The 27,582-nt window shown below is 36.3% G+C and overlaps 1 protein-coding gene across 2 annotated transcripts in view; it reads left to right on the top strand.

Moving 5' to 3' along the window:
• The window catches only part of LOC145676085 (tetraspanin-7-like), a 58,880-nt gene extending 32,105 nt beyond the window's left edge, over positions 1–26,775 (top strand). For both annotated transcript variants that reach the window (XM_081746960.1, XM_081746961.1), the window contains 3 exons: positions 6,009–6,179; positions 19,555–19,776; positions 25,133–26,775. In XM_081746960.1, coding sequence (XP_081603086.1) covers positions 6,009–6,179; positions 19,555–19,776; positions 25,133–25,177 — 438 coding nt within the window. In that variant the 3' untranslated portion in view covers positions 25,178–26,775. The remainder of the gene's footprint in view (positions 1–6,008; positions 6,180–19,554; positions 19,777–25,132) is intronic.
• The last annotated feature ends 807 nt before the right edge of the window (positions 26,776–27,582 follow it).

The following is a 27,582-nucleotide window of genomic DNA, read 5'->3' on the forward strand; positions in this document are numbered from 1 at the left end:
CTTCCACTGCATGTTTCACACACTGAAATACGCTGATGAATTTGTTCCATTCTGTTTGCGTTAGATACACCATGTTGCGAGGGACATGGAATGTACTCTTTTTACGTAACAGCACCATCTTCTCTTCGAGGACTGTACGTAGCACCATTTCATGATTTGAGCCTAATGATTTGACTATGGTCACATTTAGCTCATCATGAAAATAATCGTTCATTTGGTCGATTCGTGAACATAATATTTGCCATTCTTCACAGGTCAGTTGTACACCAAATTGTTCTGCTTTGCCCAATCGAATCACTGGTTCAAATGTTCTAGCACTGATACCAATCATCACATGTTTTGTTTGAAATATATTTATTGGATAATAGCTTGCGAAGATGAACTCTTTATCGTTAGAAGTACACATCTTTCCTCCTGAAAAGCACTTGCTCAAATGATTTCGTGGGATGACAGTGTATTGGTTAATTTATAGAACTACGGCTGACGTCATAGGAAAGGAATGTGCTGACGTTTGAATTCATGGTTTCATCACAGTTGCTGACGTCATGCTGACCAATCAAATTCATACAACTATGTCTAATGTGCTGACGTTTGAATTCATTATTTCATCACAATTGCTGACGAATCTGGCTATGTACTAAATTCAAATTGATGACTTCGACCCAAGAATCCTTTGTAACATAAAGATACAGATCCAGTATTTAAGAAACGCAGCAGTTCTTCTTGTTTTGATGCCTCCATGGGAAAATATCTTGCTGGTAAAATTATATTCTTATCATTTTCAAGCTTCACTACGATTCTTAATCCAAACTTTGTAGGTATCATTTGGCTAGCTAAGATTCTATGAGGTACATTCTGTTGTAAATCAGTAATCTTGGTAAATGATTTCATCACATCACGTGTGTTTAGAAACTGCAGACAAGAAGCCATGATGACGTTATCATGAATACTAACTCGAACGATACTTATATATGATGCAAAACTGATGACGTTGCATTATCGTGTTCTGACGTGTACTATTGCACCACAATGTTGCCAGAGGTTTTTATTCTAAACAGTTCCGGTTCTTTACTAATGAGTGCACAAACTTAAAATTTTGGAAACGAAAAATCCAAACAAAATTTTGAAACAAAACAAATTTTCAAACAAAATTTTGAAAAAAATCGAAAAAAAATTTGGAAACGAAAAATTTCAAAACAAAAATTTCGAACAAAAAAATTTTAAACAAAAAATTTCAAACGAAAAAATTTCAAACAAAAAAAATTTCAAACAAAATTTTGAAACAAATTTCAAACAAAATTCTGAAACAAAAAAATTCAAAAACAAATTTGAAACAAGAGTTTTCAAACAAAAACTTTCAAACAAAAAATTTTCAAATAAGTGTTAAACAAAACTTAAAACTGAATGCAGCAAAGATTTGAAAATCAGCAACCAATCAAATTGCACGAAAGATAGTGATCAGCCAATCAGATTGCACGAAAGATAGTGATCAACCAATCAAATTGCATCAACAATAACTTTGCCAGTGTTGTAGCATATATTCCCTTAAGACTATGAGTCATAAGATTCAATAAGGTTAGCTATGTATCCCTGTACACTACCTCATCAAGGTCAATCACGTGGTACATCGTATTGCTTACGTTTATATTTGGCTGTAATAATTAATACCAATGACGCATTCTCAAATTATCCTACAAAGTTTAAATGTACCAATGTCCTGGACTCCTAATCCCATCATAGGTCAATAACTGATCACGTGATCATACTCATATTTCACAATGATTTACCCAAAGAACAATTACCAATTATTGATATGACAATAAGAAATGTACCCCTCCCAAAATTTAAGATTGGTACACAAATACACCTGTGTCTTATGAAAAAGTAATAAATCCTGTACTTATTCAATAATAAAGCCGGTCAATAACCTTTAAATTTTGAATATTTGGTCATAAGAGGAATACCAATGGGTCCTAGAAAACGTTTACCGAATTTTGTTATTTGATAATTCCCAAATTTAAAAGAGAACATAAACATATAGAGGTAATAAACCATATAACGTATTAAATAGGGGTCAATAACCTCCGAAATTTGATTTTTGGTAGTTCTTTACCCATGAAAGGGAACGATGTGGACCATCCAAATTTATAGTGGTACATATTGAAGACCTGTACGAAGATACCAAATGCTTATATTAAACAATTTCTAAAACTGAGTGGATGAGTCAAGATACCCCTCTCAAATTTTTAAAGGGTGCATCAATGTACTCATGTCTTATGAAATGAACCTATATACATGACCATATAAACATATACGGTAATAAGACCGCATCAAACGGGATAAATTGGGCCAAAAACCAAACACGTGATACAACATATTGCTTATCTTTATATTTTGGCAATTTTTTTTTTACTCATGAAAGGGAACAAGGTGGACCACCCAAATTTATCATGATACATATTAAGGTCATGCACTATGATAGCGAATGCTTAAATTGAAAAATTTCCAAAATTTAAGGGATTGGCTGTGGTACACCTCCCAAAAATTTAAAGTGGTGCATCAATGTACCTATGTCCTAGATAGAAAATGGACCCTATACAAGACCATATAATCATATTAGGTAATAGGACATCATCCAAGGGAATAAATTAGGTCAAAAACGAAACATGTGGTTGTACTAAAATTTGGCAATTTCGTACCCATGAAAGGGAACAAGATGGACCACCCAAATTTATAGTAATATATATTAGGGTCTTATACTATTATACCAAATGTTTAAATTGGGCAATTTCCAAAATAAAGAGGTGGGCCAAGGTACCCCTCCCGGGGTGCATCAATATACCCATGTCTTATAATAGGGAATGGACCAATATACATAACCATATAATCATATAAGGTAATAGGACCTCATCCAAGGGGATAAATTGAACCAAAATACCAAACACGTGGTTGTAGTAAAATTTGGCAATTTCGTACCCCTAAAAGGGAACGAGGTGAACCACTCAAATTTATCATAATAATACATGTTAGGGTCCAGTACTATAATACCAAATATATAAAATGAGCAATTTCTAAAATTTAAGGGGTGGGCCAAAGTACCCCTCCCAAATTTTTAAAGGAGTGCACAAATGTACCTATGTCTTATGATAGGGAATAGACCCCTATACATAACCATATAACCATATAAGGTAATAGAACCTCATCCAAGAGGATAAATTGGGCCAAAAGACCAAACACGTGGTACAACGTATTGCTTACGTTTATATTTTGACAATTTTGTACCCCTAAAAGGGAACGAGGTGGACCACCCAAATTTATCATAATACATGTTAGGGTCCGGTACTATAATACCAAATGTTTTAAATTGGGCAATTTCCAAAATTTAAGGGGTGGGCCAAGGTACCCCTCCCAAATTTTTAAAGGAGTGCACAAATATACCCATATCTTATGAAAGGTAATGGACCCCTATACATGACCATATAACTATATAGAATAATAACACCTCATCAAAGGGGATAAAATCGACCAAAAACCAAACACGTGGTATAACGTATTGCTTACGTTTATATTTTTGGCAATTTTGTACCCCTAGAAGGGAACGAGGTGGAGCACCCAAATTTATCATGATACATATTAGAGTCCTGTACTATAATACCCAATGTTGAAAATGGGCAATTTCCAAAATTTAAGGGGTGGGCCAAGGTACCCCTCCCAAATTTTTCAAGGGGTGCATTAATATACCCATATGTTATGAAAGGGAATGGACCCCTGTATACGCCCATATAACCATATAAGGTAATAACACCTCATCAAAGGGGATAAATTAGGTCAAAAACCCCCGAAATTTGAATTTTTGGCAATTTTTTTACACATGAAAGGGAACGACATAGACCCCCAATACTGATAGAGGTACATACTATGGTCCTAGGCTACCACACCCAATTTTTAGATTTGGCAATTTCCAAAATTTAAGGGGTGGGCCAAGATACCCCTCCCAAATTTTTCAAGGGGTGCATTAATATACCTATGTCTTATGAAAGGGAATGGACCCCTGTATACGCCCATATAACTATATAAGGTAATAGGACCACATCCAAGGAGATAAATTAGGCCGATAACCAAACACGTGGTATAACGTATTGCTTACGTTTATATTTTTGGCAATTTTGTACCCCTAAAAGGGGACAAGGTGGACCACCCAAATTTATCATGATACATATTAGGGTCCTGTACTATAATACCCAATGTTTAAATTGGGCAATTTCCAAAATTTAAGGGGTGGGCTAAGGTACCCCTCCCAAATTTTTCAAGGGGTGCATTAATATACCCATATGTTATGAAAGCTAATGGACCCCTGTATACGCCCATATAACCATATAGGGTAAAAAACACCTCATCCAAGGGGATAAATTAGGTCAAAAACCTCCGAAAATTCAATTTTTGGCAATTTTTTACCCATAAAAGGGAACGACATAGACCCCCAATACTGATAGAGGTACATACTGTGGTCCTAGGCTACCATACCAAATTTTTAGATTTGGCAATTTCCAAAATTTAAGGGGGGTGGTCCTATGTACCCCTGCCAAAATTTAGGGCCGGTGGGCCAAGGTACCCCTGCCAAAATTTAAAGGGGGTGGTCCTAAGTACCCCTAGGTCATTGACCCTGGGCTAAGGTCATTGACCTTTGACCTATGACGTCACAAAGGTCGGGGTCAAAGTCCAAATTTGCCTCAAGTGGGGCGATTACTACTGCATTCTATAGTAATTTAGCATAGTTATAATTATTGTATTTTTGTTATCATGATTAGTTTTCTTAAAGAACGCAATAGGGCTAAATAACTTCTGGATTTTTCGCTTCCCCAACTATTTTGAGGCTTTAATGTGTTGCAGCAATCACGAGTTACGGATAATGTATAATGTAACATTTGTTGTACATCACATATTATAATACGAGACTATTTTACATAGTATATTACAATAAATAGACTGCTTGGATGCCAAGAACTAGTACAGATAGGTACCTTTCACTTCTATAGATAGGTATTCTTTTAAAAGATTTTTTTTGTAAACATTAAGTTATAAAACAACAAACTACATACAGTTTGGCGCAGTGGCAGAGCGTTGTATTGTCTGATGAATCCCGATACCTTCTTCATCATGACGATGGGAGGATGCGAATCCGTCGTGTTTTAAAAGAACAGCTCCTTGACACGCGTACTGCGGGACGGAGCTGGCGGCGGCTTATACTCTGGTTGACATTCACGTGAACATCCATGGGCCTAGTGGAGCTCGAGCAAGGCACCATGACGGCCGAGCGTATCGCACAGTGCTTGCAGATTACGTATACCCCTTTATGACAACTATGTTTTTCAACGGTAGTGGCATTTTTCGACAAGATAATACAATGTCACAAGGCCAGGAATGTGATGGAGTGGTTCGAGGAACACAGGGGAGAGTTCCAAGTGATGTGCTGACTCCCCAACTCGCCGGATCTGAACCTAATCGAACACATCTGGAATGTGATTCAACGTGACGTCAGAGCTCATCGCCTCCCTCCCCGGAATTAAATGACCTGTGTTTGCACATGTGGTGCCAACTCTCTCCAGCGACCTACCAAGGATCATTGTGTCCATGCCAAGACGCGTCGTTATCCGTACCAAAGGTGAACATGTTGACAGTTAGGTAGGTAATCATAATGTTCTGGCTGATTTGAGCGTATATTTTAATTCGTATATTTTTCTCGACTCAAATTTGAGACGTCTCATTTCGAATTCAAGTAGAGTCGAGACAAGAGTCGAGACAGAAACATATTTTCGAGTCGAGATATGAATCGAGACATTTTCTCGAGACGAACAAGACAGGGTTAAATCTCGTCTTGACTCGACTCGTGAGCACCCCTATACGTGACGGGCTAAATGGTCATAGATACCTAGAATAGAAATCTAAATCCTAAATTCCTGTTCAAGAAGAGTACCAGAAGTCCTAAAATATGTATTTCCTAATTTCAGTTTGCTGTATTCCTGATCATTGTTTTCATCTTTGAAATTGTCGGTGGCATTGCGGGATACATTTTACAACAAGATGTGAGGATGTACTTACAAAACCATCTCAACTACTCCATGAGCCAAGTCAATAGTAATTCAAAAATGAACAAGTTGTGGCATATTATTCAAACAGATGTAAGTATAGTACTGAGTAAATGAGCTCTTTTCATTTTTTATTTGAATTTTGTACGGACATATTTGTACACTCATGTCCAAAATGATTGTCGCATATCTATAACTGTCTTCTTGTAAAAATATAATTTGATAATGATTTTGCAGGGTACTTTTAATACTGATACTATGTTATAATCGGGAAATTTATATTTGTGGTAAATTTCTTAGGAAAAGAATTATAAATACGAAAATTAGAATGAGTAAAACAAAATATTGCTAAATGCACAAGAACATTTTATTTTCGTTTTATTGTTCTTATTTACTGCTCTTTTGAAATATAATTTGTCACATACATGTCTTTGCCTATTATACTCATACTAAAACCATAAGAAATACCAGGCGAATTCGTTATCAAATTATATTCCTAAAACAACATATTTACCTAGGTATAGACATGCGACAATAATTTTGGACATGAGTGTACCTATATTTATCTAATTAATCCTTTGAGGGTTAATGCATAAAAATGTTCTGAAAACAGGATTTTTGGTGTTTACTTATTAATACTTCGAGACTATTCATAATTTTTGCTATTCTTTTTGTAGATGGTTTCTCTTATTGGTTTTGATAAATTAGTTATGTTTATGTACGGCAAGTAGTGGCAGCAACCCGTGCTATAATGTGGTGTCGCCGTGTAATCAGCGAAAACAAAGAGGATATATGCAAAACATGTGGTTTCATGGCGTAATTATTTGGACGCAAATGTTAACTTAATATTATTGGCTGAACTTGTTTCTAAAACTGTACATATAAAATTTACATGTTACTTTAACTACGTCAGATGTTAAAAGAAATAAATCTAGTTATTACAATGTCCGGCGCTAATAGCATATCATCTTTTGTTTCGTCGACTTAGTGAGGAAAATACTACAAAATAACATTGAATTCGGTAAATGAATTGTAAACAGTGATTTCAAGGATGTTATAAAATAGAGGATCTGGCCATATGCATCTTCATCCTATTAACTGAATGAAGCCAAAAAAACAACCAAGTATCAGCACGTCTGATTGGCTACTCCTGCTTCCGCCATGGTCTGTTTGGCTATTTTCTTTTCCGTAATGAATGTTGGCTCAAAACATTGCGATCTTATTGGGCGGAGTGGGGGTGGCGAAACTGTGACGTATGGCTTCAATATTTTCTTGTAAATGCAGATCCTCTATTTTGTAATATCCTTGAGTGATTTAGCCGTGGTTCACGTGGGCTGACAGAATGCTTAATGCGTGAAGAACGTTGATTCTAATGGCTGAAGGAAGCAATGGGTTTGGCCACACGGATTGACTAGCGTGCGCATGCAGAACATATTAATCACTTCGTAAGCATCGCCCATAGCGGATAGGGTGCTCAAAGACGACTGAGCTAACTGCTATTACTGTTGCATCAAATGGTATTTATTGCATCAAAGAAAGTTTGCTGGGCTGAATGATAAATATGCAGCGATTTATGTATTGTTTTACACTACGCGGTCGCGAATTCAAGCGTTGTGTTTGTTGTAAAAATTGTCTCCGTATGGGTGTGCGATCTAAATGTGGATAAGATAGATACAGAATCAATGCCACATGCAGAAGTCGTCAAGTGGAGGTGTTCGAACTCCCAAATTTATTAACATAATGGTATGTCATATTTTCTAACTTTTGAAGAGGAGTTTCAACACTCATGCAATTCAATGTAATGAACATACCAAACAAGCTTCCCCTGCCACCTGTAGGTTCATTTCTAAAATTAAACTACTTACATACTGTTTCGTTGTTCGATGACAACCTAATTTACCTAGTAAATTAATTTCACCAGAAGTGGTCTTTACCATATGTTTACCCAAGCCACCGACAACATTTGGGAGGTGATTTCTGACACCAAGATAAGATTGGGTGTACAAATACTTGCTTTTGGTACTATAATTGATTGCAAATTTGTCAAAAAATGCAAAAGGAGCCACAATTCGAGAACAAAATAAGGGTCAAAGACAAATACAGTAAAAGTATTGTTTATTATTTTTAGTAGTAGATTCCATGAATTCAGGATGGGATATAATGTATGGGCAACAGAAGGATGATTCCCCGAAATAGACTGGAGAGTATTTTTTTTAAATTAAAAAATAGACGATAACCAAATATAATATTTTAACGAGTGAAAATCATAGTACAAAAATTGTCCCCATAAGAATTTCGTCTGTACCGGTAACTATATCTTTTAGTATAGTTATCTGGCAACCCATAGCCGCTGTACGAATTATGTATCAATATTCACCATGATGAGAAAATAAATCAGCAATACAATGCTCTTTCCAAGACACGAGAATTAATTTGTGGCATAGTTTATGTATTCATTAAAACATTTCTTCTGATATTGTGTTATGTAGAAGTAAACTACTTTCTTGATGACATTGAATATTTTCTTCGTCGTATAATATGATGTACGTAAAATCCGGAACATCGAATTCTATCAATAAATGAACCAGCGGATAGTCACAGTATCCTACAAGCGCAACCTACTTTATTGTCAGTTTTTAAAATTCTATAGTAATAATAGTCTAGGCATCAACTTGACAAAAGTGTTCTCCTTTTCGAGTTTAAGAGCAAATCATGTAACAAACTGGCATCCGATATTTTTTTGAACATATACCCATCACTGATCACAAAAATGAAGGATACCAGAAAAAATACCTCTCAATTGGGGAGGGGGAGGAGGAGAAACCCGAAATTTTAGCCGTTTCTATTATTCACTATATCTCTGTAACTATTGGAGCTAGATCATACAAACGTTTTTCATTTTGTTTCTTTAATTGTCTTCTAAATTTAATTCTGGTACATTTTTGAGCTAAATATAAGGTTTTCTTCTTATTTTCATTATTGCTCAGTATTGGTTGCTCGTGACATCACTTTTTTTTAAGCCACAGAATCTTTACAAGATCGAATTCGGAAAAATGTTTCCTCTAAAAGTTTTATTTATTTATTATTTATTATTATTATTATTATTATTATTTTGCCATTTTATGCTCCAAAAAATGTATACCTAGTTAGTATACGACTAATAGTGCCTGAGTTATAAGCGACTTTATTCTGTCGTGTGTGAAACTGATCACAGCGCGACCAAAGAGTTACCTTGTAACAAACGGTAGATATTTGCAATTGATGATGATTAATATATATATATATATACAGTGGCGGATCCAGGATATGATCAAGGGAGGAGCTAAGCCATAGTTTGCCGTTTTATCCAGTGTAAAGCAGGATTGAAGTCCATTTTATCCAGTGTAAACCTGAGCGTCAAGGGGGGGCTATACCCCCTTAGCCCCCCTTGGATCCGCTCTTGTATATATATATATATATATATATTAATAATCTTGTCTGCCTGCAAGTATATAATCCTAATGATTAAGTCTCTCTATAATCTAATTAAAAATATCCATTTTTAATATTAATTGAAGCGCTTTTCGGAAAATAACCCTTGTCTAAATACAAAATTTCTCTGAAGAATGAAATTAAAATGGTAGAGTGTTCACCTCTGATGCTTGGGGTCACGGGTCGGGTCGGATCAACCCGACCCGTTTGAGAGCACTATGGTCACGACACTGGGTGAACGCCAAAATGCACTCCCATTGGGAATTAAACCCGGACCACGTGTACCGAAGTCTTATATGTTAATCACTAGCTAGATCAAACTGGGGATTTGTATATGCATCTTAATGAACATTTGGCACTTTTAAGGTTTGGTTATTTCTTTTTATAACTGATATCAATGCCCGACGTGGGAGAAATTTATTTTTTTTCTTGCTTTAGTTCTATGTGACGAAATTTTTCTTAAAGGTTAGTGTTCTCACCTGCTCGGAAGGCAGGGGGTCTTCTCGGAAGGTAGTAGCAAGAGTCTCTTGACGGAGACAAAAGGAAATCGTTTAACTACAATGATAAGGATTGAGGAAACGGGAAAACATCTGTGATTTTTTCCATCCCTTCAACTTTCATTCCAAAATAGGTTTTTATGATTCCGGGACCCGCGCCACTTTGATTTTTCTTTCTCGGTAATTAAAACGTATTTTACAGTATATATAGTTGCAAGTAAGAAGATGCATAATATGAATTTTGTAATTTAAAATTTAAAAATACAGTATGATATTTAATTATAAAGTACTAATTTTATTTCATCACTTTCAGCCCAACAAATGAAATTCAAACAATTCGCACCCTGGGTCTTGGTCATCAATACTGCGTTTTATTCTTTGTCTTGCACAATCAAGTCTTGGTCCTGCATTTCGTAGTCTTGGTGGTCTTTCATGCTATACAAGAGCCAAGAATGCTAGCCTCATCGGTACAAATGAAGACCAAGTGTGATTTTGATTATGGTCTTTCATGCTATACGGAAAGCAAGAAAATATGCTCATCGTTACTTGGTGATCACCAAAACAAGGCCAAGAGCAAGATTACTATGCAATTCGTCTTGCATATCCAATCTTTATCTTGTTCTTGTATCGATGTCCTTGGGCTTGGTGAAATGAAATGAAATATTCAGTTTAAGGTCACCCGATTCTGCACCGAGGCTAAGGGAGATGGTGACCATGAGAAATGAATGAAATAGTGGAATGAAGAAAGTGCGAGGAACCAGAATAACCTCGAGAAAACCCACTACACGGCGTTTCTCACCACAAAGCCCAATTAGCGCAAGCTGGGATCGAACCATGGATACCACGCACCAGAGGTGACTTCTCTATCACTGAGCCACCGCGGCCCTGCTTGGGCTTGGTCGTCCATATCCAATCTTTCTTTTGGCCTTGCTTAACAACTTCTAGTTTTGTTCTAAATCCAGACTCCATATTGGCGTACATATTAATATTACAGTCGATTGGTAAAATCAATCTTTCACATTTAAAAATTAAAGTACACACAAGTACAAAAATAAGTATTTACCATAAAAACACTAGCTGCAAGTGTTCAAAATAGATTTATGGTTTCTATAAAATCAATTGAAAATTGCTATTTTTAATTAGGCAGCTAGTGAAAAACAGCAGCTTTCGACTCCAGCCGAGTTTAAGCTCAACCTAAACTCAGTTGACCAAAGTGAACTGACCCGAGTGACCCGACCCGATAACCCGACCCGAGCTGACCCGATTGACCCGACCCGAGCTGACCCGACTGACCCGACCCGTTTGAGAGCACTAGTTGGAAGCTTGGTCAAATTTGGAGTAAGATAGCAGTCCCTACAAATGTTTACTCTGACATTTTAATGTTTAACTCAACTAATATAAAACCCGCGTACACCGCCATGACTTAAAAAAAAATCAAATATAATTACTACACACACAAAATTATATATAGACAGTCTACCGCAACTTAGCTGAATTTTTGAGGATGAAGGAAATTGTTAAGGGAACCACTAATCTCCAAACTTAGTTCGAAAGCTCACACAACCGGAAATTCAAATTTCACTCTCACTCTGAACCTTTCCTCGAAGTCAAACATGGCTATCCTAGTATGATATTTCATATTTCATAGTTCTACTTATTTCTCGGATGAAATTCCAATAATTTGGGACTCCAAACAGCTTCCAAATTGTTTCTTTGGCTATTTGGGATAATATTACCTGAATTTTCAATGGTTTTCCTGTTGAATCGACTAAACTTTTTACTGCGTTGTTGCACGGTGTTTCCTCCACGTAGTCTAGGGCACAAAGATCGAGGTAGAGACGCGCCAGAACACTGAGGTAGCATATAGTTCCCAATGACGGCGCAAAAAATTCGCGGCGGAAAATACAAAACGAATGAGAAATAGTAAAAACTGGATCAAACCGGATTTTAGTAGGATATATGCATCTCATCGGAAGGGGGGGTAGGATATGGGTATCTCATTGGGGTATCTCAAGGGGGTCTAAAGTATCCTACCAAATATCGGATTGGTGGAAAAATTTAGAAAATTCTACTCAATTGCTAACCTATGATTTACATCGAAATAATAATGTATTTTTTAAATAATTATCCAAATGAGATGCCCATACACAAAAATTTACGAAGAAAAGTAATATGTAAATAAAATAAATTATTTCCCGAAGATCTAGTTTTCTTAATTATTCTGAAACGTCTAAATTAAGTTTATTTGGACACACACACACACACACACACACACACACACACACAAAAAAAAAAGGATTTAATATGTAAACCGAAAATTATACGTAAGACATGATAACACGCAACATTGTTACACAGTACAGGTGAAAATTATTCGAACCGAGAAAAAAATATACCACGTCAGCTGTAACTAGAAGGTACATGTGGAACATGGAAGCTTCTCAATTGCGGCAAGTGATCTGCCAATAATGGCTGAATACCTATGATAATGATGAATATTATTAGCCTTTAACAAGAAAAAAAAAATATCAGACATATGCGAATCGATTAATCTGATTCATCTCAACAAAATAATATGGATGAGTACAAATCCTCATGCGTTTATTCGAGAAAATTGAAAGACACTAACTTTCTAAAATGTAAATTTAGAAATTCATGTTGTTGTACCATGACTAAGAGAAAGTTATTTCTGAAATATACTCTCATCATTTATTTCATTGTGACACAAGCAATACAAAAATATGGCTACAGTATGACTGATGAGATATAGCCAGATTATGATTAACTCTACGACTTTAATTTCTGTTTACTATAATGTTTTCGAAAGATAAGTAAATCATACGAGGTGTATTCATAAAGAAACCAATCCTCTGTTGTAACATCAATACTGTTCACTTACAACATTTTAAGCACTATCCCCCCCCCTCAAAATATTCCTCTCTACTGGAACACACCGTTACCAACGTTTCTGTCATTTTTGGAAATCCTCCTGGAACGCGCACTTTGGGATGGTGCACAGGTCTCTTGTCGCATTGTCCTGCAACTTCTCTGTGGTTTGGAATCGACGTGCTTCCAAAGTGATTTTTAAGTTTGGGAAACAGGAAAATTTATTCTGGGACTAGGTCTGGAGAATAGGGTAGATGAGTGTACAAGTGGAATCTGATGTTTAGCCAGATAACTGCGGATGAGGAGCGAAGCGTGAGGAGGCAGATTAGCACGGTGCACCATCTCAGTCTGATTTTCCCACAATTCAGGTCTCTTTCTGCGCACAACATCTCTCAATCCCACTGAAATGTCCTCGTACAACTGTTTCTTTACTATAAGATCACATGATAGAAATTGATGATGGACAATAACTTTCCAAATAATACTAATAATAATAATAATAATAAAAATAATATTAATAAACAATCATCTTAATTTCTGTCCAACTCATGGATGCTGCTTTTGATCGAGGAGACCCTGAATATATTGGAAAACAATTGAAATGTCTCTATAAATGTTTTGTCATGTTTGTAGCAAAATTTGACCCACCACATTATTCTTCAAGGTCTATCTTTATTACCATATTAATAATCCAACGAACAGCTTGTACAGTTACTCACTTTCGCGGCTACAGCTCACCAACTAACGGTCATAGCGAAACGCGGCAAATGGGAATTTGTTGTCTCAACCTGCCGCTAGGTGCGCTCAGTGCGCTCCCGCTGCTGGTTGGCATACTATTTCAAAAGTTCGGTCAGGGCCGCGGTGGCTCAGTGGTAGAGCGTTCACCTCTGGTGCTTGGGGTTCCGGGTTCAAACCCTGCTCCCGCCAAGTGAACTTTGTGGTGGACAAACACCGTGTGCGTGGGTTTTCTCGGGATTCTCCCGTTTCCTCCCACTTTCTTTATTCCACCATTTCATTCATTACTCATAATCACCGTCTCCTTTAGCCTAACCGGCATAACCGTGGGACGTAAAACTCAAAGATTTCATTTCATTTTCAAAAGTTCGGTTTCTTTTTGAACACACCTCGTATATCTACCAAAATATCACATTCAGCTGAACAAAGTAACATAGTTGCCGATGAATTCTCATGCGTAGTTTTCTAGAAAATCAAGAAAAAATACTAATTTTCATGGCGTTAAAAAGTATGTCACTCTTTATCAACCTGTTGGAGTTAATAGCTTTTATTCCGCTGAAATAGCTAATTTATGTACTGTGCACGAAACATGGTAGGAGAAATTGGGACCTTTCTTTTTAAAGTTAGCATTCTTCGTGGGAAGATCAATTAGATTGGACATATCTTATGTAGAATATATATATATCTAACGCCATAGATGGAAAGATGGAAAGCAAGTGTGAAACAGAAAGAGTAATATAATTCATCCATATTTTTTAAATAGAAGAAAATATTGAAAGTTACACGAGGAAACGGAAGATTTAGAAACGTGGAATAAACATTTCCATACTCGAACCTAAAGGAAAGAAAATCTCATTAGGCCTACGACCTACCGGCAGGCTACTTAATAATAATAATAATAATAATAATAATAATAATAATAATAATAATAATAATAATAATAATAATAATAATAATAATAATAATAATAATAATAATAATATGAACAATTACATTAAGTGGCAAATATATCTGTAGTTTGATTTACACTTATAGTGCCAGACACAATTTTAAAAGTAAGATGCATACTACTTGTAACGGAAACGATACACTCGTACAATATGCGAATACAGTGGGAAGTTCTAGGGTCCACGGTGGGTCAGTGGTAAAGCATAAACTGGTGGAGAACATGATGTTCGTGGCTTTTATCGTTCGGGGTGTTTTCTCCCATTTTCTCATTCCACCAGATTTTCATAATTCATTTGCTTCAATTATTGTTTCACTTAGGCTAAAGAGCATAATTGTGGGATGTTAAACTGAAAAATGTCATTTTCATTTTTTCAATGCTAGGTCGTGGGTTCGATCCCCGGAACGTACACTCGGTCGAAAAAGTGTAAAAGCTTTATCAGACCAGCCATCCTGAGTGAGATTTTCCTGGATTTTCCTCATTCACACCAGACACATGACGGGATGGTACCTAGCATATAGGTCCCAGGCCACTTAATTCCTTTCCCAATACTTTCTTTTCTTTCCTGGGATCGTGTGATCACCGAAGGACGTCATCCCTCATACGTAATGGGCTAACATGGCCATAGATGCCGGAAGACTACAATTCTATTTCTTAATCCTGACGAATACAATGTTCTTTTTCGTGAATTGCAATGATCAACAATATGTTGTAAAATTAATCTCTCTTTCTTTTTAAGTTTTTTTGTGCACTTTTGGATAAAAACCGGTGGCATATTTTTTTTCCTAAATATGTTTTCTTTTTAAGATTTTCTACCATCATGCAATAAGAGGTAGTCTAGAAAGTATTGAGGCTTTTGCGCACGAATGGCGTTAGTATTCCAAATCTCAGTGTAAGCAGTGAGTTAGGTCTTACGACAATTGACAGCTGACAGTCGAAGCTAATAGATGTGTAAAAATTAGTGGAACTCTTATAATCATACACAAAAATTATTTGCGCTGTGGAACTAAGTGAACTTTCCGCAAAGTTACATTTTAATCTAATATTTTATTTCGAAATGAAATCTTTCAGTTTGACGCCCCACAATTATGTCTTTTAGGCTGGATGATTAAGCCAAATGAATAATGATGGACGAATTGGTGGAATGAGCATGTGGGAGGAAACGAGATTACCCTTAGGAACTCCACAGGCACGATGTTCTCCATCACATACTTACTTGGCTGGGGTTGGAGCCAGAGACCCTACGCACTACAGGTAAGCCCTCTATCACTGACCAGACGTGCTACCTATTTCATTTCGATAAGGGTCCAAATACTTCGAAGACTCGTAAAGAAATTTGTGCTGCTTATGGAAAACATCCGTTGCCAAAAGCAACAGCCAAAATATGGTTGTCGCTTTCGTTTTTAAAATTCCGATGTCCCAGCAATGGGTGACCAATCACGGTAAGAATGAATGATATTCTGCTTAATGTTGGAAGGAACCTGCATGTAAGCAGTCACGATGTGGCTGATGACATAAATATCTATCACCAAACAGGATTGAACCATTTGAAGAGAGTTGGCTACAGCAAGAACCTCGACGTTTGGACGCTACATGATGTGACTCAAAAATATCGAATCTCTACTGAAACGTAACGAGAATTTGGGATTTAGATTTCTGGGCTGTCGGCATCTATGGTCATTTAGCCCGTCACGTATGAGGGATGCCGTCTGTCGGCGAGCACACTACCGTATCAGGAGAAAGGGAAGGAAAGAAGCGGCCTGGGATCCGTAACTTAGGCACCACTCCAGCATTCACATGGTGTGAATGAGAAAAACCCAGGAAAACCTCATTCAGAATGGCTGGCCTGAAAAAGCTTTTTACACTTTTTGGACTAAATGCCCCATCCGGGAATTGAACCCGGTGAAACGTAATGAATTCGATTCAATTCTAAAGCACTTGATCACGAGTAACGAAAGGGGGATTACCTATGACAACAATGTGCGAAAAAAAATTATGGTCAAAACGAGAAGCTCCACAGTGTTTAGCAAACCCACACTAACGCTTAGGAGGCCACGGTGGCTCAGTGGTAAAGAGCTTTGTCTCTGCTGCGTGATGTCCCTGGTTCGATCCCCAACCAAGTAAGTTTGTGGTGAACAATATCGTGTCCGTGGGTTTTCTCAAGGTACCTCTGTTTCCTTCCACTTTTCATTCCACCAATTATTTCATCATCATTCACTTGTTTTAATCATCGTCTCCGTTAGCCTAACGGGCATAATCATCGGACGTTAAACTCAAAGATTTCATTTCATTTCCACATTGACGCTTAGGAACGTTACGCTATGCGTTTGATGCGATTGGAAGGTTATCGTACATCATGAGCTGATGTCCTAGGGCAGAACGATAGACTTAAAATTGCGTTGTTGACAACTAGCACAAGTACAGAGTGCAGTTAAAAAAATGAGCCAGAACTGATCAACAGAAAGCCTGTTGTATACCACGCTGAAAACACCAGACCGTATACATCTTTAATCAATTCTTTAGAAAATGAGAGAACTTGGCTGGAGGTTTTAATGCATGCATCCTCTAGTCCGGACCTGACATCTTCAGCAATAATCGTTTCGTTCTCTGCAGAATTCTCTAAACGATATTAAGTTAGTTTCAAAAGAGGCCTGTGAAAACCAAGTGTCACAATGTTTTGTCAGAAACTATAGCAGTTTTTATAGCGACGGGATTACGAGGTTGCCGGGAAAATGACAGAAGATAATCGATCAAAATGGCGTATATGTGGCTTCGTAATGTTACAAGGGAGGAACAGAAACTAAGGGTACAAGTCTGATATTTCTGGAGTTTTGTCTGTTATATTTCAATGAGGAGTGTGTGATAATTTTAATACACAGAGTTGGCAACTGGGCAGAGTTACAGCGATCCACCACCTACGGCGCTAGCTGTAGGTAAACACAAATTGCGAGTCGTTTGGAAAACTGGTCTCGCGAAGAATTCGATTTCTGTGGGTGAAATATGTAACCGCGGCTGAAATTCACCAGCAGCTGGTAAAGGTTTACGGAGAGACTGTAATGTCTCGTCAACATGTTACAGAATGGTGTCGAAAGTTTGTTGCCCAGAAGACCAGCACGATGTTGAACCAGTTTCACTGGGACATCATCAGCCACCCTTCCTACAACCTGGGCCTGTTTCCTCACTTGAAGGAGCACCTAGGAGGCCGTCGCTTCGCTTCAGACGAGGAGGTGAAACACTTCGTGACAACGTGTCTGAACACGCAAGGACAGGGTTTTTTTTTATCAACATGGAATCTTCAAACTCATCCCACGATGAGACAGGTGCCTCAACCGATATGGAGACTATATCGAAAAATAACCTAATGTATGTACTATCTGTTGGCTTTATTGGTTGTATGAAATAATATATACATGTTTCACTGCAGGTTTTGTAACCATTTTTCTGATCACTCCTCGTATTTTCCAAACACAATAAATGTATTTTCAATTTTAACTTCCAAATGCTCAATAGTTTTTAGACAACCCAATATTTTAACCCTTTCCGGATCCTGGCATTTTGGGCTATTTTTTAGACTTTCAGTCAAGCAGCTACTGCATCGTCACTATTTATTCTAGGATCATGGTTCATACCTCATTCTCTTCAGAATAGAGCAGGCTTTCAAATGGTATCACTTCCATGCCCATACCATATACCAGAACAGGGAAAATTGATGTCAAAAGGAAAATTTTGAGGGGAAATTTTTTTGTCCAACTTTGGGCCCCCCTGGCCCCTCTGTGTGAACGTAGAGACCTCCAAAAAATCTGATGAATAGTACTTGGTATACTAAATGTGTGTACCAAATTTCAAGTTTCTATCTTGAATAGTAAGGGCGGGAGAAATTTTATCAGGAATTCCCACCATGCCCAAAACGACCGCAAAACACCATGATCTCAGGGAAAAAAATTCCTAAGACATCCCTAATTACCCTAGGGTCATGTTTCGCCTATCATTCTCTTCAGAACAGAACTGCCTTTCAGACGGTATGACTCACGTGTCTCTATCATGTATGTAAAGGGGGAAAATCCTGAAGAAATGGATTTTTTGGGTCTAAAAATCCCTTTTTTCAACTTTTGCCTCTCTGGACCCCCCTGTTTTTACGCAGAAATCGGAAAAAACTTCTGGTAAATACTACTCGGTGGACTGAATGTTTGTGCAAAATTGCAATCTTCTACGTGAAAAAATAGGCCCACCAGAAAAAATTCCCTACTTTGCCCCACTTTTACCCTATACAGAAGTATATTTGGATAAAAATTCACTGAGACGGCCCTAATTACCCTAGAATAATAATTCGACCGTCGATCACTTCAGAATGGAACTGCCTTTCAGACAGTATGACTCACGTGGTCCTATCATGTATGTGAGGCGGGAAAATGACGACAAACGGGATTTTTGGGGTAAAAATATCCCTTTTTGTTAACCCTTTGCCCCTCTGGTTCCCCCCCTGTTTTAACACTGACATCGGAACAAAAAATCTGGTAAATACTACTTGGTATGCTGAATGTTTGCGCAAAATTTCAACCTTCTACGTTCAAAAATAAGCCCGCCAAAAAATAATGAACATAGGCTTAAAAAGGAAAAAAAAATACATTTTAAGATTATGACGTCATCACCTCCTATGTCTGGACGCAGGACGGTCTGAAACCATATGTAATGTCTTCTACAATGTCTCTGGACTTGAAAAACAAAAAACAAAAAAAAAAAAACAAAAAAAAACCGGACGAAAAAGCTCAAATAGAAGAGAAATAACGCAATGTACCATGAAACACCCGTATGGTGCAAAATTGTACCATAGGATCCCCAAAGGGTTAAATATTTTGAGCGTGAGATAGTAGGTTATACCTATACTTAACAAGAGTTAGAAGAACACTTTACTTTTACTATTTATTTAATTTAGCTGCATTGCTGTGGAGTTGATGGTCCCGCCGACTGGAGAAATGTATTCACAAACAATAGTGTTCCAGATTCCTGCTGTAAGAACAATCTCGACTGCAATACGGCAATTTCTACTGACAATACAGAGATCAATGATAAAGGTTGTTTCAATGCCCTGGACAATTTCCTCGAAGACAAAGCTATGACTCTTGGTGGTATTGGAGTTGGTATCGCTTCTATTCAGGTAAGAGAGAGGAATTTATTCCAACAATATTTAGTACCGGTACAGCAAATGGTATAAATAAACAAAATGTTTCTGGTTTTCTTTTGTTTCCGTCACGATCTGAATCATTGCCTTCTGGTAAGCATGCAGTAAATTTACAATAAATGACAATCTTGAAAGAAAAGCTATAGCAGGACAAGTGTTTTTAGTCCTTTGATAGTTGTTGGTCAATATGCCTGCTGACAGAGTGAATGTCGCTGTTTCTAAATTCAGAACAGAAGTTCCTTTTGGTGCTTCTGTACCTTGAAAGTGAAACAATATGGATGTTTTGAGAATTTCCTGGAACTGACGATCTTATCTGCACTTAAAGTCATATGTTAAAATTAACTATATTTGAACGATAGTAGGCGAATGGCAAACTAAAAATATTTATTACATGTGATATGTCTAGGTTGCAGAGATAATGTTTACAGTATCTGTATTATTTATAAAATTCAAACTAATACCCAGATAATATTTAGTTAATGACTTGGAAGTGGTTATATCACGATCTATAGCAGTATTTTTTTTAAATCTTCAAAATTCATTGATTTTCGGTAAAGCTGGCACAGTCTTGGTAAGTAACGTAACGCAAGTAACGCGTTACATTTTTTCCAAAGTAACTGTAACGGTAACGCGTTACAAATTTTTAAGTAACGTACCTAGTTTGTGTTACTTTTTTCGCGATATATTTCGAATGAGTAACTACAATATATGTATATTTGTTTTCGGAAACAAATATTTCTAGGCTTTAAGTGAATTTCTCAGAATGGAGCAATGGAGCATGAACAATGTCGGTGACCGACAGTTAGTCATCGGCACACAAAGAAACAGATAGAATCATAGTGTCACTTGCTGTTTTTGGAAGATGAGGACAACCTCAGGGAAATCACGTGTATTGATTGCAAGCACCTTGAAGGTTTTGTCATAGATTTTGACAGCTCCAAATCAATACATTCAGTGAGTGAATATTCACTCAATTTTTAATCAATACATTCAGTGAGTCTATTTTACTTTGATTGGTGTTGTTTTTATAAAGATGGAGAACGAAAATATTTTACCGTTCGAACATTTGAAAGATACTTTTTCATAAAAGCTGAAGATGATGGTGGACAGAATTTAAAAGTAAAGTGGTGCCCCGGCGGGAAATATTTATCAACAACTAGGATGCCATAATTAACAATATACAGTAAGGGGTTAATATGAATAAACTGTGTTTTGATTAGCAGACATACTTTATTAATAGAAAATAGTTTGTTGATGGTATGTAATAATGGAGTTCTTTCAGATAAGTTTGCGTATCCTAAAGCCCCGTTGATTATAGGGTTTAGAACAACTAGCTTTAAAAAGCATCTATCGATTTTAGAGTTACTGACAAGTTTTGATTCACCTTCAGTTAATGTGTTCTCATTTTATTAGGTGTGGTGTAATGTTCTCTATATTCTGTACTTTTAATTTTACATAACAACATATGTGATTATTATATAATAAGTTTAGCAGAACAATAATAAACAACCATTTTCTCTAACGCATATTGTTGGGCACGAGCTTCGAGTTTTGAGTCGAGTCAAAGGTAATATTCTCGAGTCGAATTCCTAGCCGATTCACTTGTTTTGGTGTCGAGTTTCAAGTCGAGTCGAGTTTGATAAATGGCTCGCTCGTTTTAACTCGTTTTGAAATCATGGCCTGATTACACTAGAAAACGAAAGTCATTAGAAATGTAAGCTAAGAAGTAATATGGAATACTTTTAGTGTTGCTCACGAGAGGAGGCACTGCTCACATCTGGCCTCGTCTCGATAGCGTGACCACATGAGATTTTTTTTTATAACAAGCTCAGCTTGGCTCGGCTCAACTGAGCCGATGGCTCGAGCCGGCTCGCTTGGGGTGAACCATCGGCTCGAGCCGACTCGGTTGGGTGAGCTGTTGGCACGGATCACTTCTCGGTTCGGGTCGATAGTGAATGAGCTGTGAGCCGACAATTCTAAATCCAGGTCGAGCAGTTTTGAAGATATTTGGCCAGTGCCCTATAACTTTTAACAGTGTTTGACTCGAGCCCGAATACTCAACCTAGACCCACAACCCAAATTCAGGAGCTCGTGAACAATGTCCTTGACTCCTAGACTTTACGACTACCGATGTTGGCAATCAACTACTTTTTTAGTATTCAAATAGAAACCACCTATCTTTCATGTTTCTAAACAGTGTTGTTATAATAATAATAATAATAATAATAATAATAATAATAATAATAATAATAATAATAATAATAATAATAATAATAATAATAAAAGTTGTAGTAGTAACAGTAGTATCATTGATAATAGCCTATATTGCCTATGCAAGATACTTGAAGAGAGTACTCGAAACTACACACCGGATTTGGCTGGACGCGACTCGAAACTCGACCTGAATTCGAGTCGAGTTGTAGGAAATTTTTCGAGCCGAGTTCTCGGGTCGAGCTCAAAGATATCTGTTTCTAGCTGGATCGAGTTTCAAAGAAAATTCGCTCGTACTTGCTCGTGCCCATCCCTACGAGTAACGCAGAATGGCATTTTAGTCTATGTTACATTATATGAAAATGTTCATATAACTGTCAAGTAAAAATTTGTCCTTGCAGTTACATAAAGCGATTCAGAACGTGCAATAATAATAATAATAATAATAATAATAATAATAATAATAATAATAATAATAATAATAATAATAATAATAATAATAATAATAATAATAATAGCGGTAGTAATAGTAGTACGGAAAACTGAAGTAGTAAGATTTATTCACATATTCAAAGTTTCGGACCTAAAAGTAACGCGTTACTTTCGAAGTAAAGTAACAGTTACTTTTTGGGGGCAAGTAACGCGTTTGTAACGCATTACATTTTTAAAAAAAGTAAAGTGACTTGTAACACGTTACAATTTTACAAGTAACTTACCCAATACTGAGTTGGCACTGTTCAGTAGAACCAATGGCAGTCAACAAGTTTCAGTATATTATTCAGCGATTTTTGTTTCGTTGAAAGCAAAACATGCTCGATAGCCAACCACAAATAACAGAAATGTGATGTATTTGAATACATTTCATATGACTATTACACCTGCGTTATAAATTATTATAGGGGACTTTCAAATTTAATTTGATTTACTTTATTCGTAGATTATGTACCTAATTTTATCAACATTGCATGCAGCTATGATTGGCAAAGTACTATAAAAATGGGTGTCCAGCAAATTGCTTTTTGAAAAGATAGTTACATCAATTATTGCTATTCTTGTTTCCTTGGTAGGGGTCTATTGCAGAAAATATATCATGTAATTTCTGGCCTATATAAGTGACACGTTCTCAATTGTATTCCATACGTTCTATAATAATCTATATCTGTATCTAGTGCAATATTTTTGGCTGTGTGTATATACTATAGCTCATAATGGTAAACTACTAAGAATTTGAGTTGAGTTGAGTTGATTTTGAGTTTAACGTCCCGTTCAGCAGCGAGGCTATATGAGACGTGGACCTACTGATTAACGTGGAATCCGAACCACATGAGCTCCCGCCCTACTAAGAATTTGAAACAACTATCTACAACAGGCTTAAGTACCCTTAACTTCTTTTTTGTTTGTGTTGTATGGAAGGGTATAAACAGAGTGTTAATGAACTAGACCGACAAACTGAAACAGGTGATTCCTTGCATCAAAATAAGGAAAAAAGTTCATATGGACACTTGGTCAAAAGTGCATAGTTTTAGAGCTAGGATTGTCCAAAACCGTGGGAAAATAAACTTTGGGGGGCAAATATCTTCAAAACTATTAGCTATTGAGCTGAGGCGGCATGTTACTGTCTTAGACTTGTAATCTATTCTATCCGAAAATTCTCATGATTCTGAATCGTTCAGTGGCGGCGCAAGGGAGTCTACCACAGGAAGTGAGGGTCCCGGACATTCCGTTAGGACAGATGGTTCCGATTCATGACAAATGGAACAACGTCCAACCAAGTAACAAAAACTCTTTGGCAGTCCATCAATGTTTTAGAATCAAAATGGCGAAATATTTTTGGTGTTGTGCGTGGTTGCATAACTACAGTAGGGATTGAATGTAGTGGTCAAAAGGAAATTAAATGAAATCATTTTATCTAATCTAAAGGTTCATGATCCACAATTACGACCTGTGTGCGCTGACATTAACAAAACATAATGATTTTGAAAGAATTGATCCAATGAGGATTTGCGAGGAAATGTATCGCCCGCACAAAAAGAAAAAAATGAAAATAAGAACAATAGATACAATGTTCTTCATCATAAACTTATTTGATAGCAGATCTAAAGTGGAACACCTTGCCATAAGATTCACACTATCATTACAGTAGCGGTGTTAGACTCATAATAGAAGGGGGCAAGAGGGAAAGCAAGAAAAATTTTGGGGAATCGAGGCAACCACATTTGTTTTGCTTTGAATATTATTATTATCAGTTGTACTTATTATTATTATTATTATTATTATTATTCACGGTTGTACATATAAAATGTGACAAGGGGGGCGAGAAAAAATATGTATTCAGGTGGCGGTCGCCCCTCCTCGTCTCCCTGTAGTGCCGCCACTGTATCACTGAGTTATCAGGTACCCCTTTCGTCTGGAGACATGGAAAGTATGCAAAATTGATGAAAAACGGCTGGATGCTTTCGAAATGTGGGTGTGGAGAAGAATGTAATGAATTAGCTGAGTCGAGCGAAAAACGAGTGACAGGGTGTTAGAAATGATTGGAGTGAAAAGAACAATTCTAGATATGATTAAGAAGAGAAAGAGAAATTGGTTGGGACATTGGCTAAGAAGGAACTGTATCATGAGGGACCTGCTATGATGGCGGTAAAAAGAGGGAGGGGCAAAGAAGACTACAGTTAATGGACGATATCAAAACAGCAAAATTGTACGTGAAGACGAAGAGTTTAGCGGAAGACCTTGGAAACATGCAGCAAGTGACCTGCCAATAATGGAAAAATACCTATGATGACTTACCGTACTTAATTTCTTATGACTTACTATGACTTACTTCCTTACTTAATTTGTTTCTTCTGACTTACTATGACTTACTTCCTTACTTAATTTCTTTCTTCTGACTTACTTACTTTCTCCTTAATTTTTCCTTTTAGATTAATTTGTTTCTTTCTTAATCTCTTTCTTATGTAATTATTTCTGTATTTATTTTTGCAGAACATTTTCCTCTTTCTGTGTAGAGATATAGCTACTTTGTTAAGAAATAAGCATACGTCATTTATCGTTGTGTACATATATTTTTATTGTTAAAGGACATTGTTGCATATATTTTTCGTTTCATTTTCTTTTTCAGCTTGTTAGCGTGATATTTGCCTGCTGTCTGGCAAGAAAGTGTTGAAGAAATTTCGGGTATATCTGGAAAGTTTTACAATCCATCAGGTATATCTGCTGTAAGAGTAAAGCAGAAGTAAATAAAAGATCAATGATAATAATATTGCCAGTATTATTGACAGGATCAATAGCTCATGTTAAACAGTAAGCAACAAAAATTCTAAATTGTTAGCTGGGATAGAGGATGTAGAACAGACTTACGTAAACATGATTCTGATATTTGATTCAATATATGTTTTATCTGAATAAATTTTCTCTTATTAGCATTGAATTAATTATGGCACTAATTCTTGTTAGTTTATAAAGGGAACTTAAAGTGCACTGGTCATAGTACCTTATTGTAGCTAAAGTTAAGGATGTGAAGTGAATGCTATTAATAATTAAAAAAAAAAAAAAAAAAAAACTGAATTCTAAAAGAAACATAAACAATATTTTCCAATGTTGAAAAAAATATCTGTATCCCTATTTGTTGATGTGCCTTAAAAAGTTTTCTATTTTTACCGAAGAAAGATTGATTCAGTTATGGATATGTCTATTTTTTCCATGTTGGTATGAGTGGATGTGGATTCTATTTAATATGTAACTCTCGTTTTTTTTTTTTTTTTCTGCTGTAAACCACAAGCGTTCCGCTATATTACTATTTCACTATTGAGCTTCTTGTAAGCGGTAACTTCAAAACAAATCTTGTAGATTTTGTTAAGAAGATACTTCATTTTCTAGGCCAAAGAGCATTAACTTAGGGATTTAGTATTAGTTTAATATTGGTCCTACAAAATGTAAGTGAAATAATGTGTGTGAAAACATGTTATTATTAGCATGTATCAGAAGATTTGGCCTCTATTGAGTATGCATAATTTTGAGTAGCCGTAGAAGATATGTTTTTTAAAGGACATTGTAGTAGAGCTCATTGTACCAAATGTTATGAAAGGAGTTTCTGTAGATAGCTTGTGGAGACAATCATTAAAAATTGGACAGTACGCAGCTGAACAAGTGAAAGTGAAAACACAAATATTATTTGTTAATGAAGTGGCGGAGCCTAATTAAAAGTTGATCTCCGGGAAGTATCTATCTAAGAGATGACCAATTCCCAAGTAGATAGAAGGAGTGGAAATCTGATGAAGACATAGTTATTGTGTTGAAACTGCCCCGTCATTGTTTTTTTAAAAATATATTATCACATAGCCTTGTTCAGTGTGTTATTCTGTTTATCTTAATACATATATTAATTCTGTTCTGCAATAGAAGAAAATACTAGAAGTATGAGTTTGTATATATGCAAGTTAAATTCCCGTTCTTCGCACGGAAAGAACAGGTTTATGGAAAATAATTGAACTCCCTTCCCCCCATTAGTATTCGCATTTCAATGAAATTATAATAATAAAAGGCCATAGGATAACTTATTTTTACATAAATTTTGAACTCCCCTTCCCGTTTAGAATAATCCCCTTAATCAATGTGACATAATAAAAATCATATGAGGCAGGAACTAACTATGTTCCAAGATCCATTTCAAACAAATAAGCCGTTTTACATGATGTGATTGTAAACAGGTAAAATCTATTCCAATGTGGTGAATATAGAAATTGCACCTTCCTTCCCTTAAAACTGGAATATATATATATATATATATATATATATATATATATATATATATATATATATATATATATATATATATATATATATAGATGCTGGGCCATGTGTCCACTTGTTTGTAGTGAGGAGGTTATATACATTTTTTTATCTTTCTAACTTGAAAGACTCAGGAGATACTACTCTATTTTTTTCACTTATTTTGAACCCCAAACTCTTTTAGAATACTCACTTTAATCAAAGGAACGATTGAAATCAAGCTCAAGGTAGATAGTAAACATGTAACTGTAGTTAAGCAAAATAAAATAAAATAAATAAATAGTATAATTTTAGAGTGTGCTTCTGTGCATGTATGCAATCCATGACCGTGTATTCTCAATCTGTGCCTTTAATATCCATTTACAAGAATCCATAATTGTGGATTGCTCCAAATCTCCACGAGTACGTACTTTTACTCATAATCAAGCCTAAGCAACTATTTAACTCTGGAAGAACACCATAGCATTATCATGACACAAAGTACGATCCATTACAACATGTATACATTTAGAAAACACTAGTCGAGTAAGAGTTGGTACCAATTGCTAAATTATTTTACATTTGACTGCAACATATGAACGTCACACCGATACATTTGAAATTTCTCATAGTCTGTCACAGCTTTCACTATTGAGCACAAATATTGGACTAGGAGTTTACTATTAAATTTTCGGTAATCTTCTAACGGGTGACCTACTGACGTATATCTATAACCTAACCTAATCAAATGCAATCTTTTAGGTTAGGTTAGGTTATTCAATAGCTCGGTAGGTCACCAGT

The sequence above is a fragment of the Thermobia domestica genome, chromosome 18, assembly GCF_964235325.1.
Source record: "Thermobia domestica chromosome 18, izTheDome1.hap1.1, whole genome shotgun sequence".
Lineage (NCBI taxonomy): Eukaryota > Metazoa > Arthropoda > Insecta > Zygentoma > Lepismatidae > Thermobia > Thermobia domestica.